Source organism: Talpa occidentalis, unplaced genomic scaffold (genome assembly GCF_014898055.3).
Source record: "Talpa occidentalis isolate TD23 unplaced genomic scaffold, MPIMG_talOcc4v2.1 talOcc4.13, whole genome shotgun sequence".
NCBI lineage: Eukaryota > Metazoa > Chordata > Mammalia > Eulipotyphla > Talpidae > Talpa > Talpa occidentalis.
Window position 1 is genome coordinate 20,706,954 of NW_023601322.1, and position 24,432 is coordinate 20,731,385.

At 46.7% G+C, this 24,432-nt stretch overlaps 1 protein-coding gene and 1 pseudogene across 1 annotated transcript in view; one reads left to right on the forward strand and one right to left on the reverse strand.

Annotated features, from left to right (window-relative positions):
• Positions 1–24,432, forward strand: part of LOXHD1 (lipoxygenase homology PLAT domains 1) — a 126,750-nt gene that overhangs the window by 37,011 nt on the left and 65,307 nt on the right. Inside the window, exons 7-17 of the mRNA XM_037508574.2 lie at positions 2,538–2,661; positions 3,645–3,895; positions 4,968–5,103; positions 5,682–5,842; positions 6,809–6,895; positions 7,319–7,454; positions 12,312–12,466; positions 13,205–13,365; positions 17,518–17,594; positions 19,349–19,545; positions 21,934–22,126. Of these exons, the coding sequence (XP_037364471.1) occupies positions 2,538–2,661; positions 3,645–3,895; positions 4,968–5,103; positions 5,682–5,842; positions 6,809–6,895; positions 7,319–7,454; positions 12,312–12,466; positions 13,205–13,365; positions 17,518–17,594; positions 19,349–19,545; positions 21,934–22,126 (1,678 nt within the window). The remainder of the gene's footprint in view (positions 1–2,537; positions 2,662–3,644; positions 3,896–4,967; positions 5,104–5,681; positions 5,843–6,808; positions 6,896–7,318; positions 7,455–12,311; positions 12,467–13,204; positions 13,366–17,517; positions 17,595–19,348; positions 19,546–21,933; positions 22,127–24,432) is intronic.
• Positions 8,802–8,898, reverse strand: LOC119243841 (U6 spliceosomal RNA; annotated as a pseudogene).

Below are 24,432 nucleotides of genomic sequence, written 5' to 3' on the forward strand. Positions count from 1 at the left end.
TTCATGAAGAGCATCCATCCATCTTGCTGTGCCTCTCAGCTGCTCATGGAGTCTAGTGCTTATTTCCCATTCCTTCTAGCAAACTTGCTACCTGCAATTTAAAACCAATAGCAGAGAGGCATCATATTAAGTTGTGTTACTGAGAGCTATACTGGGGAGTCAGCAAAGATATAAAACGCCAGAAGAATATTAAAAATTCATAGAAGTCTGAGGTCACTTGGAAATTGGTCTGCCAGCCTTTTGCATATATTTCCCTTCATCGTGAGATCATCAGTATATTTCAGCTCATTATAGAATGAAAGGAAAAGATTAATGTGTAACATATTTTTGAAAAATATTTCAGAAAAGGTCTTATGTTTAAAACAGAAAAACCTTAGGTTTATTCCCATTGATTATAGAAAATGAGGCTGGTAGTTGAGGTTTTGTTGCTGCTTAACTTCATTTACTTTCTTGTATCAGTTAGGGATGTGTTTGGCTGCAGGTATAAGAAAATTGAAATGTATTGTTAAATAATTAGGGCCTTTTTTGTCTTATCTCACACAAAATCCAGATGCCCCAGCTAGGACTGGGGCAGCTGCTTCCTTGCTGTGCTGTTATCATTAGTATATGGTGCTCATCCTCCAATTTGTTGCCTCATGATCACATGATGGCTGCCGAAGCCCTAGGCATCTTCTCTGTGTTCCAGGCAGGAAGTGAAGAGTAGACCAAAGGGGGAGAAGACTTTTTCTGAGAAATCTTACCTTATTCTGAATAAGCAAAAACCCTTCTTGTGACTCCTGCTTACATTTCTTTGGCCAGAAACATGTCATTTGACTACTCGAACTGGTGACACCATGTGGCTAGCTTTCCAGGCTTCATAGTAGAAGCAGGTTAAGAAGAAGTGATTGAGAAAGGGCCCTGCACATCCTAGAGTGTCCCCCACACTCTCCTCTGTAACTAGCCTCCAATCCCTTTAGAACACTTCCCCTGCTCTTAGCACGGAACTGGGCACTGAATAGTGAAGTAGGGCCAACGTTTCTTGGGAAAGGTAGGGGCTTGCCTGGCCTAAAGAGTAACCAGCTTAGCGCTGAGCAGGGTCCAAGGAGGTTACATATTCCTTGGCTTGGAGAAGAAATAGGCCAGAGTCCAGAGCCCAAATAGTCAATATACAGGCAGGTGCGTCTTCAGGATGAGGGAGAGAAGGCTGGTGCATTTTATGACCTTAGCCAGCATGGGACCCTAAGCAGTATCATGAAGTCCAGAACGTCATCCTGGGAAGGAAGACAGTCTCTGTCAAGAAATACACAGGTTTAGTAGAAGGGGCTGCAAAGTGCACCAGGGTCTGGGTGTGGCCTTAAAAGGCTATTTGACAGCTGCTGCTTGTGAGGGCAGGTTCCTTCTTGGTCACCTGGGCTATAGTTTTACTTTTCCTGATACATTTCCTTATTTAATGCAATAGCATTTTATTGCATTTTCATTGCAGCCTCTTTTATACTTAAAGGCGTTTATACCTATTTCATGAAGACTAAATCTTACATTTGATTGGGCATACCAGTTTCCTGAATTCTTTTCCTGCATCCTGTGTTAGGTCCTTTCTGGAGTTCTGCTTTTCTTTTGATTCTTCAAAATGACCCTTCCTCTCTCCCTCCCTTCTTTCTCCTTCCATTTCTTCCTTGTCTATCACCAGATGCTTCTGCCCACGTAATGTTATGAGTGAAAGATAAATTCTAGTTATTGACAACTTGCTTATCTTTGAGTTTTCCATTGGATCTTCCTGGCACAATTTGGGAAGTCTCCTCCTCTTCTGGGTGAGTTTTAGAAGATGCTCTTGTCACAGTCTTGCCAACCTAACTCACGTGTCTCTCAAGGGAGGCTTCATAGGTGCCTCTTCCACTAAGCTCGTTGTCAGTGACTGGCAAATCCTGGACCCCATGTGTCTGATTTGGGGTTTGCAGCTTTTCTCTCTCTCTTTTTTTTTTTTTTTTTGCATATTTGCTTTATCTTATGTGGCTGATTTATTTTTACTGATTTTGTAAGATTTTGTTTATCAAAGCAACTATTATGTGGTGACTTGCCTATATCATGAATTATTTAAGATTTTTATAGTTTTTTATTAGAATTTATTTCAAAAATGTATTATTCACGTATTATTCATTATTCCTTTGTGTGGATTCTGCTTTTGACCCAAAATGTCAGATCCCAACCTTCAGCAGGTGAGGAAGGAGATGTTGCCATCTATAAGTGCGGGCTTCCTATTCCTGTGTCCCTCACAGCACACACCCCCAAGTATATTGCATTTGATTTTTAAAAGGAGCTGTAGCAGAGCAGGGAACACTGGCTTAGTAACTTAGTAAGAGGTAATTGCCAGTGTTCCTTGTGTGACTCTCAGTGTTTTGCAAGGCTTTCCTGGCAGTAGGTGTGTCCCTGTGAGTAGTTTTCATGGGCCACTAAGAAGGTGAGAATGTGTTCTTAGGGAATACTCAGTGCCAGAGGGACTGGATTGGCCACCAGCTATGTCTTCCACGATGCTTAGCATTCCTTTCCTCTCTTCTCCCCAGATTATCATCGAAGATATTGGAAACAAAAGAAAATATGACTTTCCTCTGAATCGCTGGCTGGCCTTGGATGAAGATGATGGCAAAATCCAAAGGGATATCTTAGTGGGTGGTGCTGAGACCACAGGTAGGACTGAAGGAGGAGGAGGCTCAATCGGCTAATATTCATTCCCCTTTCTGCCTGAGAGTCAATGTTTTCATCTGTGGACCTGGAGGTCTGTGGTCCTGTGGGAGTCAGATAATAGCTCCTGCTCTGGAAAATGTTTATTCTTCTGGGCTGGAGCCTGAGATGCTGATGATGTCATAGGAGATGGGGAGAGATTCCCCTGAGCAAACACTAACTGCCCAGAGCAAGGATGAAATCAGAACATGAGCCGCTGATACATGTGGACATTGATGATGACATTGATTTGCTCTTGACTCCTATTGGGGAGTGCTTACTGTCTGCCAGGCCTTCTGCTAGGCACCGGCCCACTGATCCCCTTTAATCCTTACTCTGTCCCATCTCAGCATGCAATCTCTACTTGCTGCTTCTTCCCCAGAATGCCATGTCCTCATATTGCCTCTGACTTGCCAAAACCCCAAATAGCCCAACTCACAAAGTCCTCCCTCTCCCTCATTCTCCCATCATCCCATCACATCGGTTGAAGGAGTTTATTAGTCCCTTCCTCCATTAAAGTTGTGTTTTTAAGTTATTAGCAAAGAGCAGGCTAAATGAATGAGATAAACATGAAGATAAATGAACAGGGTTGACTATTATAATTAAATTAGACTTAATAGAATTCATCTGGCAGCTATTAATAATATGTACATGGTAATTAACATTAATAAAAAGTACTATTCTTAGCCAACCCAAGTTCCTCCTTCACTGTTAGTTTCCTATAATCCTACAATCTGGCAGCTTCCTGTAGTAATACCTACAGTTTATTTCTAAGCTTGGATACATTGACACACACAGTCTGAAAAAGACAGTGTTGTTGAGAGGGTGCTGTGTGACCCCTGTGGGAGGGGACCTGGGGGAGTGAGCGAGAAGGAGGTGATAGAGGGTGGGCAGGAAAATGTAATGAAGCTCACATGGAACTTCCCTCTCCCCTCTTCCTTCCACACCAGCGATCTCATATATTGTCACCATCTTCACTGGGGATCTCCGTGGGGCTGGAACCAAATCCAAAATCTACATAGTCATGTATGGGGCCAGAGGGAATAAGAACAGTGGGAAAATCTTCCTGGAGGGCGGCGTGTTTGACCGAGGCCGCACGGACATCTTCCACATCGAGCTGGCTGTCCTCCTTAGCCCCCTGAGTCGGGTCTCCATCGGGCATGGCAATGTGGGGGTCAACAGAGGCTGGTACTGTGAGAAGGTAAGGGATGCCCACGGGGATCCTCCCCTGATACCACCGATCCCATCCTTAACATGCAAACGCAGTCTATAATCTGAATCCTACTTCTTTTGGTCCAGTTATAAGGTACATGGACAATCCCATTCAATGGGCATTTTGGATGGAAATATGCGCTTCTGGCTTGTTTTGCTGGTGTTCCCAAACCGGGGCTGTTCTGTGCCTATGTTCTCCACCCCACCCCCATCTTTTTCTTCTTTCCCTCAGTGCTTATAAGTTAAGGCTTCTTACAGCCATGATGGACAGATAGCGAGCATTAGGTGAATTCTCAGCAATAAGTGGGCACATCTAAAAGTAATAATTCAAGTTAAGAGAGTTGTCAGTTGTATTAGCCAGGAACACCTGACAACAAACAGAGACCCAGTAAGAGAGAGGTTAGGCAAAAAACTTGACCATGGGTGGTCAAATAAGTTTCAAGTTAAATAGAAGCTAAGGTTGAGAAGCTAGCAATCTAAGTGGTGAGAATTTCTTTGCTGATAGAAGATTTTGTAGTGTTCCAGGAGTATTCCTTTGAACTTCCGTAAGATGACTGGCTAATTTGACTTCCATGTTGTAAACCTGGGGGCTCAGAATGTGGGTCAAGATGGAGGGGAGTAGGAGAGAAGGCTGAATGAGTGCCAGTCCAGAAAAGGCAGTTCAGTTTCATATTAAATTCCAGTTATTAATTCCCTTTCATGTGATTGACCTGTTGCCTGCAAGATAAATAAAGCTTATTAATTTAATATTGTAGTTTATTTGATTCAGACTGAAATTTTATAAAATGCATAAAGATGTGTGCTGTTCAAAGAGAATGTTGCACATAGAGGTTTGAGATTTGGGCTAGTAAGTTGGCTGGCTTTATGTCATCTTGATGGGGAAGACTTCTTGGAGGAGACATTTGTTGATTGAGGATTTAACAAGGCGAAGGAAGAGCAGCATCGTTTCCTAGCGGTCCTGATGTAGATAGTGCTTAATGGGAGGCTGAGGAGGCTGCTGAACATTTTGAGGAGGATCCCACAGGGGTCTTGCTGCAGGAGACCGTGATTTGCTCCCCCAGGTGGTGGTTCTGTGCCCCTTCACTGGCATCCAGCAGACCTTCCCCTGCAGCAACTGGCTGGATGAGAAGAAGGCGGATGGACTGATCGAGAGGCAGCTCTATGAGATGGTGTCTCTCAGGAAGAAGAGGCTGAAAAGTAGGTGTCGGGGGCACAAAGCTTGGTGGTCTTGAAGACAGAGCGAACAAAGGCCAGGATGTCAGACCACTAGGCACGAGCTTCAAGGGGATTCACTTCTGTGTCTCAATTCTCCTCTGGAAAGGCAGGGAAGCTCTCAACCCCTGCCCCTCAGGGAGCTTAGTTCTCCAAGGTACAGACCACACAGTCACATACCTGGCAGCGAGGCTGAGGCTCCAGGTTTGAATAAACTGCCATGGTGGGCTAGTTGTTAAGCTGAATAGTATAAAGCAGCGCACTCGGATTTTACTGGACATAGGGTGGGTGGTGTCAACTCCCTCTTCTCCCCATTAGTTAAAAGCACACTGGTAGACTTTCGCCCATTAAAAGGAATATTAAGATACTCTCCTTCAGAGAGCAAGGAATCCTTGACTTCCTACATTTGGCTCTTGTTATCATGGATTTCTGAGAGTGGGACACACTTGTGTATAACCTGCCCTAAGGTCCTGATACTTTTTATTTGCTTCTCTTCCCCATCAGTAACACAAACAGCTCTTTACTTTTTGAAGTTCACGATGCAACTTGATCTGTCTTTGTAGAATTCCCTTGGTCGCTGTGGGTCTGGACGACTGACTTGAAGAAAGCCGGTACCAACTCGCCCATCTTCATCCAGATTTATGGACAGAAGGGGCGGACGGATGAGATTCTCTTGAATCCCAACAACAAGTGGTTCAAACCGGGAGTGATTGAGAAGCTTAGGGTAGGAGACAAGCGTGATGGGGCAGGAGGAGGCAGGAGGAAGTAGTACAAAAGGCATATTTCATGGGGCTCTGGTTTTCTAAGCCAGGTTTGGATCAGATGGGAGGACACAAAGCTACCGTGGAGAATCTGTAACTGCGAGGAGGGCAGAGTTCCAGCTAGAAATTGTGTATTGAGTGGGTGGAGTGTAGGTCTGAGTCAAACAGTCCAGAACTAAGCCTGGGGTAAGTAGCAAGTCTGGAATGGTCTTGGGCATCCAAGAATCAAGCAGCTTGGAGGGAAATCATTGTAGAGCAGAGAGCCCCAGCAGAGTTAGTCCATTTGCCCGATCTGGACTGAATTATAGAGCAAGGAGCAAATTGAAGGGAAAGTATACATTTTAGAACAAGAAACGAGGTTTTGAATTTCCAGTATGTGCATAGCTAGAGCAAGGCTTATTTTGCCAGCGGAAAGCTGCTGTGACCTTTAGGAAAGAATCATTGGTGATTTGCTGCTCTCCCGTTGGTGCTTCCATTATACCACTCAGTTCATTGCGCTTTAGATATTTGTCTTTCCGGCTAGACTTCCAGCCCCTAGGGAAGGGCATGACTGCTGTATTGATCTTTTTTATCTGTCTCAGTGCCTGGCAGAATCCTGGGGGCTGTGGGCCTGTGCTAATTCACAGGGCTGCCGTGTGGATATTGTTACAGGAAGTGTATTGCTTGGAAGATTTTCTTTAACCTGGATCCTCCTGTGGGTCAGTTATTTTTGTTCAGTTTCACCCTAGCTCCCCATGGCTGTCGCCTTCACATGCTACTAGCAACCAGGAGCATGCAAGGGTGGCATCCCCAAGGATGGCTGGAAGCAAACCCATCCTCTCTGCTCAAGAAGCAGCTGAAAAGCAGGACCTGCTGGCAGGGATCCGCTATGAAGACAAACACATCCCCCTTGGCTGTGCTCACTTAGACCTTGATATTTCTCCCCATAGATTGAGCTCCCAGATCTCGGAAGGTTTTATAAGATCCGGGCATGGCATGATAAAAGGAGTCCTGGTTCTGGATGGCATTTAGAAAGGGTAAGTTGCACCATCTTGGCACATGGAGGTGAATGGGAGAGACACCAGAGCACTCCTTTCTAATGAGTCTGCCATGCTAGGTTGCTTTATGTCTACAGGGAGTAGAGGTAGGGCAGAGTGACCTTAAGATGTGAATTTGAACATGGGGTACAGGGACTTCCTGATGGGGATAGGACTTCAGGTTGACTAAGAACATACTTATTTGTTCAGGAGACTGCTTCTATCCCAGTCACCTGGCTACCAGGCAAGTGTGGATCTCTTGGGAACTGAGAGATGACTATTAACCTGGCACTCTACCTTCTACAAGGTCATCTCTGGGGGATGGCCTGGGCTTTTCTGAGAAGAGATAGCAGAATGGCATTCCCAGGGCACCGACGAATATCTCTGGGACACCCACTTGCTCACCCCAGGACTTCATTCCAGATGACCCTGATGAATACTCTGACCAAGGACAAGTACAATTTCAACTGTAATCGCTGGCTGGATGCCAATGAAGATGACAATGAGATTGTGCGGGAGATGACCGCAGAAGGCCCGACCGTGCGGAGGATCATGGGAAGTAAGTCCTGAGCAGCTCACGATCCTGGGGGAGGCCCACGAGTTGACAGTCCTGTCCACTGTGTATCGTCAGGGCCCCCTCTGAGTGCCAGGTGAATTGAGAAGATCCCAGGTTCAAGGAGCCATTTCTAGGGCATGATGCTAGAAGACCATGGTGATATGTGTGGGGGGGAGGGAGAGGGGACTTAAGGGTCTTCAGGTTGGCTCTTAGGGGATGAGAAGACCCTCCACTGGACAGTAGTTCTCCAGAGCCCCCAAGGTTAAAGGAAACATCTTCAAATTATGCCTGAGATGCTCCCCCAGAAGAAAAGCTGGGTCTGGGTTCTTGCAGTCACACTTGGTTGCTCCCCGATGAGCCCTCTGTTTCTATTTGAGGCTGGAAGAGGGACTAAACTTTTAATCTGGAACCCAGCCCTGCATTCAGAGAAGTAAAGGTAAATATCATTTTGCCTTTAGCTTATAGTAGCAGAGGTTTGGCAAATACTTAGCAGATGTCCTGTCCTTTATCTTGGCAGATATTACTGAGCTATCACCACCTTCTCTCCTATTGAGGCTGAGATGAGCATCACAGACCCCAACATAGCACTGCCAGCAAACTGCAGCAACTGATCTGAATTGGCACTTAAGATAATTAACCTATTTGTTGACTTGTATATTTATTTTTTAAATACAGCAATACTATAAAATTATAAAAATTAAGAATACATAGAAAATCGTGTTCAACTGTGGTTCCAGTAACCCTTGTAAATATTTGGATAGTGTCACTTCACAGGCATTTGCACATCCAGTAGAAGTTCTGTGTATATTTGTTGAAATGATTTGAACAGAGTTAAATACGCAAAAAGCATAGAAAGCCCGAATATCAAGTATCTATTTAAAAAGGGATTACCCAGTCTGTTAGTCTAATTAGGCAATACTGCAGTTAGCAAAATGTATCTTCTATTTTATGGTTCATCTTCATTTTTAATTAAAATATGTGACTATCAAATATTTATGTTCAAAACCCTTAAAATAGCTCCATGCAAATAAGAAAATTAAGGAAATTCTTGCCCCGATAACACAATTAGAGAGAGTGAGAATAAGAACAAGGTCTCCAGCTGGCTCAGTGACTCCACCCTGCCTTTTCACACTCAGGAATATATCCTTTGGAAATAAGATGATCATCGCCCTGTAAATATGACAGGTAGCACACGATTCCCCGTTGAGTTGAGACTGCACAGATACATAGCCAGCAAGGCGGGATCTACCTGCTCTTGTCTGGGGCAGCCCCTTGTGTATCAGAATTGAGCTTGCAGATGTGAGCAGTTAGGGAGGGGTCTGGGCTTCTCACCACTGCTCATGACTTTTATTTTAAATGAAACACTTCACGATTTGCATGTCATCCTTGGCGGGGCCATGCTAATCTCCGTGTTGTTCCAATTTTAGTGTATGTGCTGTCTAAGCGATTCTCATTTTAACTCCTTACTCCCTATTTCTCAAGCTACTGGTGCTGTTGTTCCTGAGCCTTTCTGGGGGGGGGGGAGTTGCTTTTGGAATTTTGCCACTGACAGCTCTGAACTTTTCTCTCTGGTCTGCTAAGCCAGGGGTCTTCAAAGTTGAGAGCACACCATCACCTGGAGGACTTGTTAAAAAAGATTTCTGGGCCCCACCTGCCAAATTTTCAGTCTAGTAGGCCTGGGCTGGGGCCCAGGAATTCCTTGGTCTAACACAATTCTAGGTGATGGCTGTGCTGTGTGGCGGGGCCACCTTGCTAAGGTCTTAGTCACTCTTGCTGTGCTCCAGCCTCAAAAATCATGTTGTTGTCTATGTTCATTCTTCTCCCCTAGCCTTATGGGTGAAACTTTTAATGCTTGATTAACTCTTTAAAGTAACCTGTGTATTGTCAGTTTAGAAAGGTTCTTCCGGAGGGAAATCTGCCACTATTTTTAGAATGTCCTTTACCTCCACTTTTTCCTTACTTTGACTGATGTTGGACTCCCCACCCCAAAGGCCTGTTTTCCCTTTTGGAAAACTGTGGGGCCCGTGGGGTGGGGGTGTTCTCCTGACAGCCTCAGCACTTTCAGAAGTGAGGACCACACTACCTCCCTGTACTGTCTCTGCCCCAGCTCAGTTTCATCTTCTGTTGCCTGCTGGCCACTTACCCCTTGTGCTGACAGTGGTAGAAAGTGACCCTGGTCACTCTCTAGACCCCAGGTCCTGCCATTGTTCTAAGACAGCAGACTACTGTGTTAAAAAGGGTGGTCTGTCCTGGCACAAAGGTGATTAGATGCCTTCTGAGGGTTCTTCACAGTACTTTGGAGCCCATACCATCTTGGGGTTCTTTCCACCAACTACTCTTTCTGACCCACAAAAAATTCTCTTGTGCTGGGAACACAACCATGTCTTCACTCACCTCTCCAGGCTCTGTTTTTCTAGTAAGGAAGTGCCTTTGTAACAGTAACCAGAGCTGGTGGCAATGCCCCCTCCCCCAGCTGGTACCAGAGAATAGCATGCAGGTCTTCCTGGAAATCCCTTAAGTGGAGGGTCTTGGACTAATTTGCAAAATGAGTCAATGAGTAAATACCAACCTAAAACCAGTTCTCTAAGTTTGAAGTGTGTGCGCATAGTTTACTTAAGACATAGAGGCCAGTGAGTAAGCAACTAGTGAAAAGTCTGAGACCTGAGGGGCTTTTGGGGTGATTGCTCTGGTGGACACAGACTAGGAGACACAGACAAAACACACTCCAGCCCACAAATATATTTCAACCTTGCCTTTCCCTCGGGAGCCATGGGAGACAGTAAAATCAATGAGCTCTGTGATCTCCCCTGCATGCCCAGCAGAAGCTATGACCCACCTCGATGAGTGGGCAGGAGGCCACTGGACTCCAGTGCCGACCACCAGAGTTCCTTGTTAATCAGTCTGAGCTGAGCTGGAATTTTTAAATTAAAGTACAAGAGGTTCTGGTACTTACCCATCTGTTAAAAGTGTTTCACTGCTGAGAGCCAACAATAGAATTATTGTTAATTGTCCACAGACTTCTTGCCGGGAAGGAGCTTGGGCCCTCTGTGATGGATGGGTTGGGAGGGCCTCATGACGAGGATCAGGACCCCTGAAAACTTCCAGCCAAATGGACCTTAGAGTTTTTGAACAGAGGGGACTGGCATTTCCCAGGAAAAGGGATTTCTAAATTCTCTCATCAGTTTCCTTCTGGAAATTGCCAAATAGTTACAGCCAAAACACAAAACTGATTGTCATCGAGATTCAGATGGAGGCTGGTGTTCAGGGTTCTCCCCTTTGGTGCTTCCACATTCCAAACCCTAGTGAATGGACTTTACCTCGTCACTCCTCTTTCGGATAACGCCTCTAGCACCGAGAATCTACCACAAAACGTCAGCTGACTCCTGCCCGTCTCCACTGCACCCCTGCCCTAGCACTCTGCTCTCTTCTGTGATTACTTTGCTGACCTGCCTTTCTGATTCGCTCCTTCTTCCTCTATAATTAATTCTCCTCATGGCAGCCAGGGTGCTCTTTGAAACAAATCAGAGCAAGTTACTTCCTTGCTGAAAGCCTTCTAAGTCTTCCCATTGTGGTAAGAAGCAAAAAATAAGGCAAACAAAGACAATCACCCTTCTCACCTTGACCTGTCACACACCACGCATCTGGTCCCCATCCATCTCTGCGCTTCATCTCATCCCCTTCCCGCGCCCTCCACTCCAGCCAGACTGGCCTTCTCTCTGCTCCTCATCACATGCTGCTGCTTCCCACTCAGGGACTTCACATTCCCCAGGCATGCGCCCTTAGAGCCCCAGGTGGTTGGCTCCTGTCATTACCATTACCACCTTGCAGTGAGTTTTTCTGTACCTCTAAATCATCTCTGCACCTCTAAATCATCTTTGCCTTGTCCCTGCATTCCTGCCCACATCCATCAAACTCATGCCTCACTCCATGATAGGAGCTCTGTTACGACAGAACTCAGATCGTTCTAGTTGTAATTTGTGTATGAAGCCTATCTCTCCTCTCCATCCTTTCACTCTCGACTCTAAAGCAAGCATCATAAGAGCAAGAGTCTGTCCATCTTGTTCACTGGCGGGTCCCTGCTCCTACCATGGTGTCTAGCACCTGCTCCTCGAGGCTGCAGTAAACAGATGTGGGGCAATGAGCGAGTAATGAGTAGATGTCCCCTGTGTCACATGCCAGCTTATTGTAACTGAGAAATAAGGCTGTGATGTGCAGAGATCCGGGTCCATCTCTTCCTCAGTACATTTTCCAAAGGGGAAGGAGCCCCTGCCCTTCCCACTGCAGCTGCCTTTCTCTAGGCTCTTCTTGGAATGTCCTTAGCTCTGGAAAGTTCTGAGTGAAGGAGAGGCTCAGTTCTGGCTCACAAAGAAAAATCATCTTCGCTGGGAATGCCAGATGCAAATGAATTCGAGAACAACCTAAGGCAAAACAGTCCACAGGGTTAGATGGAATCAAGTTCCGAAGTGTTTGAATTAGACCTGTGGTCCTCCCACTGCTGGTTCCAGCTGAGTGGTCTGGGGGAGATTTCAGACCATGCAGTTTTAGGAACTCTGCCTCTGGGAATTAAGGTTTGGGGTGTCTTCAGTGAGGCTGAGGAAGCTGATTGCTTATAAAAGTTTCCCAGGGGATTCTGTTAGTTGGTCTGAACTGGGATCCTCTGGGGTGTCTGGGACAAGGGGTTTGCAGATGAGGTGTTCTGACTGCTGTGCCGCCAGTAGGACTTGGGCAGTAGGGGGCGGAAGCAAGGTGAAAACCCAGAGGAGGGCTGGGGGAGAGGAGAAACAAAGCTCCAGAGGTGGAGAGTGGCAGGGCCACTTTGGGGCCTGGGGGCTGACATTGGTGTCCTGCTCTTCCTGCCAGTGGCCCGGTACCGTGTGACGGTGTGCACAGGGGAACTCGAAGGTGCGGGGACCGACGCCAACGTCTATCTCTGCCTTTTTGGTGATGTAGGGGACACAGGAGAGCGGCTGCTCTACAACTGCAGGAATAACACGGATCTGTTTGAAAAAGGCAATGTGAGTTGCAACCCTGTGCTACCTCTCCAACCCTCTACTGCAGTTCGGGGGCCTCCGTAGCAGGCAAAACTGTGAAACGAGCACGACCAACAGTCCCAACCAATTCTAATCATTTCCCCTCCTTGAACAGGGCTGTTGTCCTTGTATGGCAAGGAAACCAAGTTTTTTTTTTAAAAAAGATTTATTTATTTATACAAGCACTGGGTACAGTCAGAAGCACGGGAGGGTGAGAGAATTCACCAGAGCCGGAGCGGGTTGCAGAACAGGCAGACCAATGACGTACACTGCTGAGGGGAGCAGTGGGCGCGGCGGGAGAGGTCTGCGCACCATGTGAGACCCTCACCGGTGGCCGGGGATTGAACCGGCGCTGCAGAGGCTGCAGGCAGCTTCACAGCCCAGCACTCAACCGCTGTGCCACCAGCGGAGGCCTGCAAGGAAACCAAGATTAACCAAGAAATTAATTCATAATAAATTCATGACTGATATTTGCTTCAGTGGGATCTTTCAGGACCAGATCACAGGAGATGCTATTGTTCAGCCCCAAAAATACAGATCTCAACTGTTGGGAACTTGCCGTGAAAGATATTCCTGTGGGAGGAATCGGGGAGGGCTATGACCTGTTAGCCGAAGCCCAGGGCCCACCTGTGAAAGACAGGGAGCCCCTACCTGTCAGCTCCAGCTCTCCTGATTTCCGGGCCTGGGTCGCTGTCCCTGGCCTTGCTGCCTTTCCCTCCCAAGGCCGATGAGTTCACCATCGAGTCAGTGACCATGCGGAAGGTGCGGCGGGTACGGATCAGGCACGATGGCAAGGGCGGGGGCAGCGGCTGGTTCCTGGAGCGGGTGCTGGTGAGAGAAGAGGGGCAGCCGGAGAGTGACAATGTGGAGTTCCCGTGTCTCAGGTGAGTGTCCCAGGTGCACAGTCCCACCTGTGCCAGCTTTTATCTTCTCCAGCTTAGGTCCGGGGCCCAGCTCTACAAGCAGGACCAGGGAGAAAAATAGTGCCTCAGGGGGATAATTGGTGCTAGAAAAAGGTGGTCCCCCAGGTCACACCACAGGTGCTGCATCCCAGTGTGGCGCTACTGTGACTATATGTGTTCCAAAGTGTCAGTGCTTTTTAATGATAAAATAAGACAATTTAACTGAGAGTTACCTCAGGAAGATAGGCTCATGCTGACCAAAGTTTTGAATCAAATGGGTTTTGTTATCGTTTTTTAAAATTTGGATAGACTCCCAACCACATCTACTGCCCTGTGAATTAGTTTTCAAGGTATCTTACTTTGTTTTCATTCCCTGTCCCCAGCTTCCTAGTGAGATCAGTCTCTCTCTCTCTCTCTCCCTCTCTCTCTCTCTCTCTCTCTCTCTCTCTCTCTCTCTCTCTCTCTCTCTCTCTCTCTCTCTCTCTCTCTCTCTCTCTCTCTCTCTCTGCCAGCATTTGGGTTTCTCTCATAGCCAATTTGGGCTCCCAGTGACTTCTAGAGGTTCCTCATAGAGATATTTTAATTTTTTTCTCAAATTTCATCACTTTGTCAATTTTTTACATAACGAGGAGCACTATCAGTATTTCTGAGCTCTTTTTTTTAAAGATTTATTTATTTATGCATACAAGAGCTGGGGTACAAGCCAGAGATGTAGGGGGTGGGCAGTAAGAGATTCACCAGAGACAGAGTGGGGAACAGAACAGGCAGATTGAAATACAGGGTAGGGGAGCAGCGGCCGAGACAGGAGAGGTCTGCTATACCTTGTGGATTAGCTCCTGCTCAGAGATAGAACTTGTACAGCAGTGGCTGCTGATAGCTGCATAGTGCTGAGTCTTAACCCCATTTCCGAGCTGCTGAGCTGACCGTCACAATCACCTGTGGTAATGTCTGGGAGGTGCAATAGGATTAGCTTGAGCTTTGTGTGGGGACCTGCTCATCTGCTGGGATGGCCCGGCGTCTCGATGGTGGCTGCACTGAGGATAGCCCTCCTTGGAGGAACGGGGCAGGCTGTCCAACAACCCAGCAGTGCACGCTTTCCTCTCTCTACCCATGCACACTGACACATTCATGCACACACATGCACACACACGCTTGCTATAGTTGAATCACTTTTTGAGCAGTTTTCCCATCATGAATGGCCACTGGGACAATCCTGGGGGACAATAATTGTGAAATACTTCTTCTGTGACAGAAGTGTGTACAGTCTTCTAAATGTAGGCACTGCTAGTATTACAAAATGTAAGTCCTGATGCAAAAGTTCCAAATGGGTGGCACTAATAGAAGCCTTCTAGGAAAGCTCCCAGGAAGAGATGGGGCTGGACCTGGGCCTGGAAAAGGATGGGGTGAGGGAGTTCTGGTCTCTTCTCTAGTCAATCACTGACTCTTGTCCCCTTTTGGACTTACAGGCTTCCTGGAGGGCATGCTGGGTAAAACAGTTTTCATTGCTTTCTTCCCACCCTTTCAAAGGATATTTATTAAGCACTTACTGTATACTTGTTTCCTGTCCCCATGAAGTTTGTAGTCTAGAGGGGAACTAAACAATAAGCATGTGAATGAACAAGGCCACGATTACAAACTGAGAGAGGAAGGACGCTCTCAGTGGTGCTTGGCTGATGGCAGTGACCATACCGGGATGCAGTGGGTGTGAGATAGAGCTAGTGAGTAAGGTTTGTCTGCAGAGGGGACACTTAGGCAGGCTTCTTGTGGGGTGGAAAGGAAAGTATAGGGGGATGAGCTTGAGGGTTCTAGGACTCCAGCCAGACCAAAGCAGATGGACAAAGGAGAGGGCCACCAGGGGAGGTGGGAGGTGGACAGCCACCGAGCTAGGCAGAGCTCAGTGGGACTCTTTCATTTTAGAAGGTTCTCTTTGGCTTTTGGATAGAGGACAGATACAGACAAGGGGAGCTGGGTAGGAGGTTTCATGGAGTCCATGACAGTATGTGCTAGTTTATGAGAGCTGCTGAAACTGCATGGACAAAGCAATGGAATTATTGTCTCTCAGTTACGGAGGCCAGAAGTCCAAGATCAAGGTGTTGACAGGGTCATGCTCCCTGTGAAGGAGCTCTGAACAGGGTCTGCTCCAGGCCTCTCTCCCAGCTTTGGATAGCCCAAGCATTCCTTGGCTTTTAGATTGTGTATTTATCAGACTTTCTTTGCCAAGATCAGGGAGTCAGGGAGTGGTGTTTGAGTGTGTGTGTGCGTGTGTGTGCGTGTGTGTGCATGTGTACACACATGTGCATCTTCTCACATCCTTGTGAGTGCAGGGAAAGAGTAACAAAATCACCAGCAGACTTGCTTATCCATTTAGCAACATCTCACTCTAAAACCGGGCTGCAGTGCTTAAAGCTGAAAGAAAAGTTATATTTGGAAGCATCTATTAATACCCTGCAGTATTTAGGTGAAAACTGAAATGACAAGTCATGGTTTTCTTTGACTGCTGGGGGGGCCTGGGAATGGGTGAGAGGTGGAAAGCGTGAAGGGAGAGCAGATGGAGTTTCCCCACGGTGAGAGCTAGTCGCCCCTCCTTCACTTCACAGTGTCTGCATGACCATGGTCATCCCGCTGTCTCCATGTCTGTGGGAGGTGTCGGAGTGATCTTGGCGGGGGAGAAGGCTCCTAATGAGTTGATGTGAGGGGCTGTAGCCAGCAGTCTCCTTCTCCCAAAAACCTTTCCCTTTCCCTGTCATCAATGCTAATAATTCCACAATTGCATCTTCATGTCTTCAAAGAACAAACATTCTCTGGTGCTCTAGATCCATAGCACCAAAGCCTGTGGGAAATGTGACAAGTTAGTTGTTGGCTAGCATTTCAGTGGGGTTAGGAGCCAGTGGACAGCAAGGACTCTGGGAATATAAGATCAAGTACTTGGAGCAGGAGTGTCCCGAGAAGGGATGGGGACCACTCTGGTGTTGCCTGCAGTAGTCTCAAGGAGTGAAGCAATGTGTTGGAAGAGAGGATAGCATTTAGGGAGACCTGACTGCATATAGGGGGGTGTAGAGAAGAGGAAATAAAACCAGGTGCCCTTGGTTTTCATTGATAGGTCCTGTGGCCCTGGAATTGCCCCCCTCTCGGCAGTATGAAGAGGGTAGGCTTCAAAGACATGCACCAAGACAATGAATGGGGAGACATAGACAATCTACTCAAGAGGAAAGAATCTGGGGTTCTCCACTGCCCTAGAGAACACTAAGGGAGTCTGTTCTGCTGCCTTTGCCCTGTATCACAGATCAGGGTCAGTGCCGGGGCCTTTGTAACTCATGCTTGTACACTTGTGCAATTTCTCTGGCTGGCTCTCCAAGACCAGAGGGAAAGGTGATTTTCAGGCAATCAATCCAATGTCTTTCCCCTTATGGCTGGCCAGCACCACGCTGGGGCCATGGCTACTCCCATGGACTCATGAGTCACAGCTTCTCTTGGTTGAAAAAACTCACTTAGATTCAGTTCAAAGCCCCTTTGCTATGAACATTCACAAAATTCTGGTTGCCCTTACTTTGGTCCAACCTCCATCCTTGTCTTGGTTTTCAGTGCTTTGTCAAACTATCCTGTCTTCCTAGCCAGATGGTGGGCTCATGGAGGGTTAGGCTTTGTTTCATTTGCCTTAGTGTATCTTTTCTGCCTTTTCCTCACTGCAGGGTCCTTAACACTGCACACTTGCATGGTAAGATCTTGGAAAAAAGAGGTGGTTGTTGTCGATAATGACAATGACACAGGTGTTCATGACTTTGGAGAATAAACGTCTTACATGATTGCCAAGTTCCCATATCATGTGACTCTTCCACCTCTGCAGCCTCACCTGCCAGCCCTCTCTAATTTTAACATTCCATTCACACTGGCCTTCATCAACTCATCCCAGCCTAAGTTGTCGCTCCAGAATGCGCCTCCTCTTCTTGTTAAGTCCTTGTCATCCTTCTATCTCAGCCAAATGTCACCCTCTCGGGGCCAAGCACCTTCCCCAGTTTGGATTGGGGGCCTTTGTTCAGAGTGCTGGTCTCCCTGGTGACTCAGCATAAAATGCATGGAGGTTGCTTGTCTGCCTGCCCACCTAGAAGAGCTCACTTCCCCTTGTTTGCCCACCAGGTGGCTGGACAAAGATAAGGATGATGGGCAGTTGGTGCGAGAGCTGCTGCCCAGTGATAGCAACGCAGCACTGAAGAGTAAGTGTCCTGACCACTGGGTGTGGTTTGCCCTTGGTGACAGGTGCCCATCACTCAGTTAAGAAAAGAGACTTTAGATCCATATTAGGATTTTACTCCTGACTAGCTATTTCTTTTTTTTTTTAAGATTTATTTATTTATTTATTTATTTATTTATTTATACAAGCACTGGGTACAGTCAGAAGAGTGGGAGGGTGAGAGAATTCACCAGAGCGGGGAGCAGAGCAGGCAGATGGACCGAGGTACACTGCTGAGGGTAGCAGCGGGCGGCAGAAGAGGTCTGCGCACCATGTGGGACCCTCCTCCCATGGCTGGGGAGCAGCCAGGGATCAAACCGGTGCTGCAGAGGCTGCGGGCAGCTTCGCAACCCAGCACTCAACCGCTGCACCACCGGGGAGGCCCCTGACTAGCTATTTCTTAACTGTTGTCATCATCACCCAAACTTGTAACCCATGAAGATCAGATTCCTCACCTACAAAACCTAAATCAGAATGATTAGTGAACACAGCAGGTGTGTAATGACCTAAACACCTTCTGCCAAGCTTGATGCTCCCTTTGCTTCAGTTTCCTTGTCCATCAGATGCGAAATTGGATGAGGTGCTTGATTTAGGTTCATTAAGTTTCTTACATTTCAGTATTGTTCATAAGCTTTTTTATTCCCAGATGAATAGGATCTTGAACCCAATTACCATGTGTGTGTCCCTGAAGGCTTGCCCACACCAGTAAGCAGTTCTCAAACTCCAGCAGTGTATCTGAGATTCAATTCAATTCTGACACTATATTCCTGAAGATAGCATCAGATTCCACCGGCAAAGGGCTTCATTTCCCAAGCCCATCCTCCACCTCCAAAGGAAGTCATAAGTCCAGGCTCTTACCTGAGTTTCTGACCCACTGGCTACAGACGAGCTTCCCATATCACCCCTCTTCCAGTTCGATTGATTTGCTAAAGTGGCTCACAGAGCTCAAGAAACTTGTTTACTCACTAGATTGCTGATTTACTACAAAAAGATTTACCATCAGATAGAAGAGACCCATAGGGCAAAAGAAAGGACACAGAGCTGCCAGCCCCTCTCCCCCAACACCCCCACCAAGTCACACCGTCTCCACATAGTTCCCAACCAGAAGCTTCTGGTCCTTACCTGTCTGGGTCTTTAAGGTTTGTTAACAGGCACATTTGATGAACTCATTGACCATTGGTGATTCATTCAGTTTCCAGTCCCTTCCCCCTCCCTGGAGTTTGAGGGTCGGGGGTGAGACTAAAATTTCCAACTTTCTAATCCTAGGGTGGGTTCTCGTGACAACTAGCTCTATCCTTACATGCTTCTAAAAACTACCTCATTCACATCACCAAAAAAATATCTTTGTCACTTTCAACATTAAGGCAACTACAAAGGTTTTGGGGCTGTGTGTTAGGAACCCTGGGTGATGACCTAATGCATGTGAAAATACAATTTGGGCATTTCAATGACCAAATGTGTTTATCTTACAAGTCACAGTATTGCACCAGCCCCTTCACAGCCTGTGGGAAGCCAAACAAGTACAAGGATTCTACTGTTGTAGGTAAAGGGACGGCACAGAGACACAGGCAGATCTGTCCCAACTGCAGGGCTCCTAGCAGAAAGCAGGAGTTCAGGCTCCTGAGGCCCAGGCCAGCGTCCCAGCCCTGGCTGCAGACCCCCTCCAGCTCCGGCCCCTCACTCTTGCCCTGAGCTCACCCTGCCTCTCTCTCCTTTCTTCCTGCCTATACTGGTCAGACTTTCGCTACCACATCAGCCTGAAGACTGGGGATGTCCCTGGGGCCAGCACAGATTCCAGAGTCTACATTAAGCTCTATGGGGAGAAATCTGACACCATCAAGCAAGTTCTTCTTGTCTCTGATAACAACCTGAAAGATTATTTTGAACGTGGCCGGGTGGACGAGTTCACCCTCGAGACTCTGAACATTGGAACTGTAAGTCTCTTTCCCAAGGTGGTGAGATATCTCGCCCAGCTCCCTGGTAGATGCACACATAGGTTCACACCCAACCCACCACACCCACCAAACACACACACACACACACACACACATTGGTGAACCCATCTTGAAGGGAAAAATGGCTCCTTTTAGGTTACATTACTTCCCGGCTCCAACCTAGAGTGACTGAAGTCTCTTCCAGAGACTCTCTGGGTTGAAATATTACTTTATTGACAGAAGTCCCAGCATTTCCTGTATCTGAAGAGCTAGGACCAATGTAGCTCAGTCCTAGACATGGAAGAAGGGGAAGAGAAAGAACATGAAGAAATGCATAGAGGAGCTGCAATTGCTCCCTAATTCCAAAGTCAAGTGTGCAGCATCAGAGCTGTGCCCAGGAAGTTAGGGGCAGGGCACCCTCCTGGGACACATAGAAACCCGGCCCCAGAAGGCATATCCCTGGAGTCTCCCTCCGTGAGGGGCCAGCTGGCCCTGGTGGGGTGGGATGAGACCTTGACTTGGAGCAGCGTGGCTCTCTAGCCTTGTGCTTGAGTGTTGGGAACATTTCTACAGATGCCTGAGCAGGCCCAGGCCCACAGGATGTGGCTGGTGAAAACTGAGCAGTTGGCATTGGCTGTCCACAGCCTCGCCTTCTGGGCCCTTCTGCTCTTGTGAGCCTCTCCCTATTCTAGGAGCCCTGTCAAATGCACTCAGGGGATGATCTCATGTCAGTCATTCTACCCTGATAGTAATGAGCTTAAATTACAGTTTTCCTTGATCAAAATGTGTGTACATTTTAAACCAAACTGGCAGTTGTAGAGTGAAATACTGTTCCCTTTACAAAGGATTCAGATCCTTATGGATTAAAGAGACATCTGAGAGGAGGGGGTGGTGTTTGGGGCCTTTCTGTGATTCTGAAAACCCCTCAACAAGCAGTGTGGCCAAGAGGCTGAAAGCTTGGGCTGGGACTCTGTCTGCTGACTGCCTGGGCTTGAGGCCCAACATTTCCACCTACCCACTGTGCATAACTTACTTCTGTTTGTCTTGATTTTCTCATTCATAATAGCAGGGCATCCTAGTGGGATTGTTATTAGCATTAATTATGTTGGTAACACACAAATGCATACAGTAAGTGCTCAATAAACACAACCTAATGTTGACTGAGCGATTGCTCTATGTCTATCTTGGCATTGTGAAGTTGAAACAGCCCTTTAAGGAGCTTCTAGTCATATCAGAATGTGTCTTCTGATATCACTTCTGATAGGACTTCTGATATGACCCAGACTTCAGAAGTCCCTTCACTCTCAGCTCATCCTCCCAGGGCTGTCATAGACCTGTCTACAGGAAGATAACCAGCTCTCCAGAGTCCCGTGGCACACACCCGAGAGGCTTTCAGGCCGTGTGAACATTGCTGGTTTCCTCCTGGTGATTCCAGGGGGCTGGGGCTCCAAGCACTCAGCTATGACGCAGTTTCCATTACCAGCTGCAAAGAGGCACTTAGTACTCACAAGCACGGCATCAGACTTCCTGCGGGCAAGTTTCTAAATCTGGCCTTCTGGCACAGGGCTCATGGCTGGTGTGACCCTTCCAAGCCATCACAGAGAGAACCTAGGGGCTAGACGGGATCTTGAAGGCTATTTGATAATTCCATCTGAGGTTACAATTGCCCTGTTAGTAGCATTCCAAAACACACACACACACACACACACACACACACATACCCCACCACCACCACCACCAACACCACAAACAACAACAAAACATTAAAGTCATTCAGACACTGAAAAGTCAAGTATATAGGACGATAACACTATCCTCTGTGAGATCATCTAGGTTGCCTGGGGGCAGAGATGCTAAAATAGCAAAGCAAGTGGACTCTAGAAAGAAAAAAAACGTTCCTCAGGTCCCAGAGTGAGAGGAGGAATGAGGCACAAAACCCACAAAGCCCTGAGGGGCTGTCCCGCTGTCTGTTACCTGTAGGATGGGTACGTCAAAGAAGTGCAGACATATGTGCAATTGTGTCCTGCTTCAAGCCAAACCAAGTCACGAGCGTGCTAGCAGAAGCAGTCACTGATATTTGGAATGTCAGCTTTCCTGCACAGCCACCTCCTAACATGGTTAAATACCCCCTGGAGCAGTCACAGTTGCCACTTAAATGCATCCCACCTGCTTCTCTCAATTCCCCCGGAGGCAGCAGGCAGGAGAGGTGGTATCCCTCAGCTGGATGATGATGGACAGGAACAGGACTGGGACACCCACCTTTCCTGGGAACTGGAGACCCAGCAGGAGGACAGCAGTTTGTGCTAGTTTCAGAGAAGTTATGGAGGGAAGCCTGGAGGTTTCTATGCGCCAGCTTCTTGCTCACCTGCACCCTGGGTTTCCTTCCAGATCAACCGGCTGGTAATCGGGCATGACAGCATTGGCATGCGTGCCAGCTGGTTCCTGGGCAGCGTTCAGATCCGCGTGCCCCGCCAAGGCAAGCAATACACTTTCCCGGCCAACCGCTGGCTGGACAAGAACAAGGCAGACAGGCGCCTGGAGGTGGAGCTCTATCCCAGCGAGGTGGTGGAGATCCAGAAATGTATGGAAGCAGATGTGGTGGGGCCTTTAGCTTTGTTTCCCCTGAGGGATGGGGCTAGGGGGAAGGAGGAGGGATAATCTGGGTCTGTCTCTAAGGGGGAGGAGCTATGGGGAGGTAAAGGGGGCTTCCATTTGCCTCTGGTACCATGGTTCTGGGAGAATAAAAGATCCCATTTTACAGATGGGGAAACTGAGGATTTGATGGAAGGAACATTTTTTTTCCTGGGATAACATCATCAGATGGTTTTATTAATAAATGTACATTCTCAGCCCAGTCTGCAAGAGGAGTTTGAAACATAGTGGTGTCTTCCCCTGGGAAGACTGGTAGAAGAGATAGAAGCTGTTTACTCATTCATTTATTCAATAAATACATATTAAATATTTCTGTGCCTGCACTGCCCTGGGCTCTGTGGAAGCTGCCATGAACAGAACAGACCTAATCCTTGTCCTCATGGCCTTTACATTCTACCAGGCAAAGAAAAGCGGTAAATAGAAACAAAAATGCCAAGTAAGAGCTAGGAAGAAAATGAAACAGGGTTAGGGGTTAGCAGTGGTGTGGGGATGGGGAACCTTTTTGGATAGGATGGACATATCTCAGAGATCTGGCAGCCCATTGCATGATGTGAGAGGCATCAGTGATGGCAGGTGCAGAGAAACAAGTGGGTATCTAGGAGGCTAGGAAGCCAAGGGACTAAAACTGGGCAGAGAATGTTCCTTCCTCACCCCTGCATTTCTACATCTGCCTTGAAAGCAACTGCCAAGACTCACTTCCCCAGAGAAAGCCTGAGTGCCAACTTGCCTCTTCCTCTTCCAGAACCTTGTGTGTCTCTTCGTGTGTGTATTTTCTCTCCCCAGATAACCTGTAAGTTCCTTGCAGTCTGTGTCACATCCACCTGCTTTGTAATGGTACCTGTCAGGGTGAACACCCAAGTCTTTCCCCTTTTTATAAATTAAAACTTGATTTCCATCAGTGTAACGTAGGTGCTAAATAAGAAGAAAAAGGCAGAAAAACAAAAGCACCACCCTCCTTTTTCAGTGGTAACAACTTTTTCGTTACTTTAGCTTTTTTCCTTTAAAAATTACATCCATATTTTTAGTTTTATAAGTCATAGATGTTAACTATTGACCTTGTAATGTAGAAGAGTAGAATTTAGTCCTTCTAACACACATACACATGCATGCACAGGTATGCATGCATATTCATACACACAAACATCTTTACCGCCTTGCAGTTTTCAGTAAGATTATATCAACATTCAATTTCTACATTATGACTACGTAGATTGTATTCACTACTGCAACACCTGTGGCTTTCATATTTTTGTGCAACTTTTTGTTTTTTTCTGTAGTTAATAATAGCCTCAGTTTTTAATTTGTATAGTTTTTCATATACCTCTTTATAGCTATATACTCTCCTATCTACTCACCTATCTGCTAGGACTGCTATAATTAAATACTATATACTAGCTAATTTAAATAACAAAAAAATTATTTGCTTACAGTTCCAGAGCATGATTTTCAAAATCAGGGTATCAGCAGGTTGGATTTTGTAGGAGGATTAATTCTTTGTTTGTAGAAGACTACCTCCTTGCTGTGTCTTCGTATGGTCTCTGTGTGTGTGTATGTCTATGTCCTAATCTTCTCTTCTTATTAGGACACCAGTCATATTAGATTGGGGCCTACTCTAATGACCTTAATTAATGTAATCATCTCTTTAGACACTCTGTTTCCAGAGATAATAGTCACATCCTGGGACGCTAGGGTTGAGACTTCAATATACCAATTTGGGGGGTAGTAGTGGTGACATACCTATAACACCATCCAATTTCCATGTCTCCAGTAGAACTAAAATTCTCTTCCTATTTTCAAACCCCCAAAGAATTATGGTTTCTTCTAAACCTCTTTCTCCTACATGCTCCACCATAAGGGATGCCTTAAAGAACCTCTGCTCTTCTGCTCTGGGTTCCATGAAGTTGTCCTTTTCTTTTTCCCATCTTTTGGAAACTCCGCTCTTCTAGGTTGGAACATCCATTTCCCTCATTTCATGTTTTCTTTTTTGGTAGATTCCCTCAATTTAGTAGAGTACCTTCTCCACAAGTAACTTCTTAAGAAAAGGTGCATGGAAAAAGATATGCTGAGACTTAATATGTCTGCAAATGCCTTTAGTCTTTTTTTTTTTTAAAGATTTATTTATTTATGCATACTAGAGCTGGTATACAGGCCAGAGATGTGGGGAGTGAGAGGATTCACCAGAGACAGAGAGGGAAACAGAACAGGCAGACTGACTGAAACACACTGCTGAGGGGA